This window comes from Mastomys coucha, unplaced genomic scaffold, assembly GCF_008632895.1.
Source record: "Mastomys coucha isolate ucsf_1 unplaced genomic scaffold, UCSF_Mcou_1 pScaffold6, whole genome shotgun sequence".
NCBI classification, from domain to species: domain Eukaryota; kingdom Metazoa; phylum Chordata; class Mammalia; order Rodentia; family Muridae; genus Mastomys; species Mastomys coucha.
Window position 1 is genome coordinate 122,490,473 of NW_022196912.1, and position 4,120 is coordinate 122,494,592.

The 4,120-nt window shown below is 54.3% G+C and overlaps 1 protein-coding gene and 1 pseudogene across 1 annotated transcript in view; one reads left to right on the forward strand and one right to left on the reverse strand.

Moving 5' to 3' along the window:
- The window catches only part of Degs2 (delta 4-desaturase, sphingolipid 2), a 13,174-nt gene extending 12,310 nt beyond the window's left edge, over positions 1-864 (reverse strand). The window contains exon 1 of the mRNA XM_031356706.1: positions 719-864. Coding sequence (XP_031212566.1) covers positions 719-800 — 82 coding nt within the window. The 5' untranslated portion in view covers positions 801-864. The remainder of the gene's footprint in view (positions 1-718) is intronic.
- Positions 865-3,205: 2,341 nt separating this feature from the next.
- Positions 3,206-3,844, forward strand: LOC116080346 (annotated as a pseudogene).
- The last annotated feature ends 276 nt before the right edge of the window (positions 3,845-4,120 follow it).

The window sequence follows — 4,120 nt, forward strand, 5'->3', positions numbered from 1 at the left end:
GGAAGATGTCAAAAAAAAAAGAAAAAGAAAAAAAAAGAAGAGAAAAAAGAAAGAAAGAAAGAAAGAGAGAGGGGGAGGGAGGGAGGGAAGAAGGAAGGAAGGAAGGAAGGAAGGAAGGAAGGAAGGAAGGAAGAAAGAAAGAAAGCACCAAGTAAAAGACCTATTAGTTCAAGCACTGGCCAGCAACAACCTGAAGACCAGGAGACCAGCCCAGATACCACTGGCAACCAAAACGGAAGCTGGTCGTTGAAGAAGTGCGAGTTAAACTTAACTCCAGTTAAACCCACAGGAAACAGCATTGCCGATCTGATGAAATACAAGAGTTTACAGATGCGCCAGCGCCAGAGGGATGCGGGAAGAGAAGGGAGAGCTGTGAGTGGCGACCAGGCACAGGGGTTTGGAGACATTGGAGGAAGGTAGCATCCTTCACCCACGGGGCCCAAGACTCCAGCGCGCAGTGGGGTATCTGCTTGATAGTACCCAACCTAGGACCTCGGAGAGATCCACTGCAGGAAAGCGAGCGTATTTGCTGTGAGTTGGCTTGGCCCGGAAGCAAGAGGGTCTGCACACAGCAGGCACCTACTAGTTGCAGGCGAAGAACCCGTGGCGCGCGCTGGCCCACCACCACCCCACCTCTGACCCCCGCGCGCACTGCCCTCCATATCCTATTCACCCCCATTGTGGCTACTGCATCCCAGCTAGGCTCGCACGCGCTCACCGAGCATCTCCTTGCGCCTCTGAGTGTGCGGCTGGTCGCTGTAGACCCACTCGAAGTCGCTGCGGGCTGCGCTATTACCCATGGTGAGGACCTTGGAGCTCTAGCGAGCTCTCTGCTGCGCAGTGTTCACCTGTTGCAGGATACCTAGGTGTCGCAGGCGGGGACCTAGGGACCCGGGCGGGGCCGGGGCGAGGGGCGTGGCTGAGGCTAAGTCGCCTCGTGGGCGGACCTAGGGGCGGATCGCGGTGGTCCCCTGGAATCCAAGTGGCCTGGTTTGGGAGACGCGGTCACGCCCGCACCCTGGCAGCCCTGCAGGGGCCGCACGAGACCCACGTAATCCTTGGATTCCTGGCCAAGTGGCAACGCCCGAGGCAACTTGTAGGCGGTGCGCTTGGGTGCACACCTGTCTCCGCGCCAGGGCTGCTTACAGTGGAGCGCAGTTCACGCTGTGCTCTGGACTCTTGGGCGTTTGGGTCTTCTAATCCTGGAGTCCGGGTCCCCACAAAGGAGTAAGTGGGAAAGTTGGGGGACGAGGAGCTGGGAAGAGGGCTATCTGGAGCTTGGGACAGGCAGGCCCCGGCAATGTCTTCCCCCTGCGTGTCCCTTTCAGGCACTCGCGGCAGAGGGACATAAAGACACAACAAAAGTGCAGGAGAGTCAAACACGAGGGCTAGAGGTATAGAAATGATTCAGGGTGATCTGTGGCATGGCGCAGACTGGTCTTGCTTCTGCACTGGACCTTGTAGGACAAGTAGAAATTCAATAGCCAGAGAAAAGGCAGGACATCGATGGTTAGGGGACGAGCAGGTGCAAAGCTAGAGAAGGAGCCTCAGACATCTTTTTCTTTTTAATTGGATATTTTATTTATTTACATGTCAAATGTTATCCCCTTTCCCGATTTCCCCCCAGAAGCCCCCTATCCCACCCCCTCCTCCTGCTTCTATGAGGGTGTGCGCACCAACCACCCACCCACTTCTGCCTCTCTGCCCTCACATTCCCCTACACTGGGGCATCGAGCCTTCCCAGGACCAAGGCCCTCTTCTCCCACTGATGACAGACAAGGCTGTCCTCTGCTACATATACAGCTAGAGCCATGAGTCCCTCCATGTGTACTCCTTGATTGGTGGTCTAGTCCCTGGGAGCTCTGCTCGGTTGATATTGTTCTTCTTCCTGTGGGGTTGCAAACCCCTTCAGCTCCTTCAGTCTTTTCTCTAGCTCCTCCATTGGGGACCCCATGATCAGTCCAATGGTTGGCTGAGAGCATCCACCTCTGTATTTGTCAGGTTCCAGCAGAGCCTCTCAGGAGACAGCCATGTCAGGCTCCTGTCAGCATGCACTTCTTGGCATCCACAGTAGTGTCTGGGTTTGGTGACTGTATATGGGATGGATCCCCAGGTGGGGCAGTCTCTGGATGGCCTTTCCTTCAGTCTCTGCTCTACACTTTGTATCTCCTCCCGTGAGTATTTTGTTCCCCCTTCTAAGAAGGACTGAAGCATCCACGCTGTGGTCTTCCTTCTTCTTGAGCTTCATGTGGTCTGTGAATCGTATTTTGGGTATTCTGAGCTTTTGGCAGGAGAGGATTTGAGTCTGTGACAGAAGAGGTCTTATCTGCTCTCCCCCTGCTTCTGGTTTTCCAAAGCCTTAAAGCGTGGCCTCTCTATGGCCCTCCCTGCCTAGCACAGGGGACAAGACCACCACGGGCAGACATGGAAGAGAGAAGCTTCTTCCAGGAGCCTAGGAGCATGGATCCATCTCACCCCAGCTAGAGCTGGGGAAGAGAGCTTAGGCAGCCAGTGGCTTCTGAAGCAGGCTGGGCACTATGGATGACTCCACAGTTCAATGGGGCAGACCCTCCGCCACACTGTCCTCACTGCAGCATATGGGGGCCTGGGCCAGAGGCACAGCCCATCGCTGCCACATCAAAAACAAGCAAACGAGCCGGGTGGTGGTGGCACACACCTTTAATCCCAGCACTTGGGAAGCAGAGGCAGGCTGATTTCTGAGTTCGAGGCCAGCCTGGTCTACAGAGTGAGTTCCAGGACAGCCAAGGCTACACAGAGAAATCCTGTCTCAAAAAAAAAAAAAAAAAAAAAGCAAACAAAGGAACAAACCCTCAGCTGCCATCCCGCCAGTTGCCAAATGAGAGATCTGAGGGCAGATGGAAAGGGCGCACCTCAGGCAGGCAGGGATGGAGACAAGCAGACCTGTAACTGGACCCAGCCCCCAGCCTCTGGCCTAAAGAGCTGCCAGGGTCAAAGCACTGCCTTACATGGATCATCTGTCTTGATGCCTCTATCTGGGTTCCTGGTCTGCCTTCCAGGTACTACCTGCCGTCAGGCCCAGGTCAGGAGCTAGAAAACTGAGGACTTTGTCTGCCGTGGCTGGCTGGATAGGCTTTCTGCACTGTAGTGGTCTCTGGCGTTCCTTGGAAGCACAGCTCCCCTTCCCTGCCCCAGTCCCAGTTCCCGGCTGGCCACAGACATAAAGATGAATAGCTCTGAGGAGGTGTGCTGGATTTCCTGGTTCTGTGGGCTCCATGGCAATGAATGCTTCTGTGAGGTGGTGGAGGAAGACTACATCCAGGACAAATTCAATCTTACTGGATTCAATGAGCAGGTGTCGCACGATCGACAAGTTGTAGACAGGATCTTGGACCTGGAGCCTGATGAAGAGCTGGAAGACAACCACTCCAGAGCAACTTGACTGGAAAGGCAGCTGAGAGATGTTTTATGGGTTGATCCATGCCCACTACATCCTCACCAACCAAGGCATCGCACCAGTGTTGGAAAAGCACCAGCAGAGAGATGTTGGCTACTGTCCTTGTGTGTACATGAGAACCAGCTGATGCTTGCCACTGGCCTTTTGGACATCCCCAGCATGGCGTGGTGAAACTCTACTGCCCCAAGGGCATGGATGTACACCCCCAAGTCCTCCAGGCACCGCCACACAGATGGCGCATCCTTTGGCACTGGTTTCCCTCATGCTCTGCATGGTGCATCCATACTGGCCCAGGCGACCTGCCAACCAGTTTGTTCCCAGGCTGGTTTCAAGATCCATCCTGTGGCTTACCAGCTGCAGCTCTAAGCCACCAGCAACTTCCAGAGTCCAGTCAAGACTCTTCGCTGATTGCCCACCCACCTTTCCCTCTGTCTGTGACACCACCATTCCTCTGCTGCCACCCTTTCAGTCTATGGTTTTTAGTTTAAATTAAAGGAATTGTTACTGTGGTGGGAATATGAAATAAAGGAAGAAAAGGCCAAAAAAAGAAAGAAAGAAAGAAAGAAAGAAAGAAGGAAAGGGAGGAAGAAAGAAAGAAAGAGAGAGAGAGAGAAAGAGCCGGGCAGTGGTGGCGCACGCCTTTAGTCCCAGCACTTGGGAGGCAGAGGCAGGGGGATTTCTGAG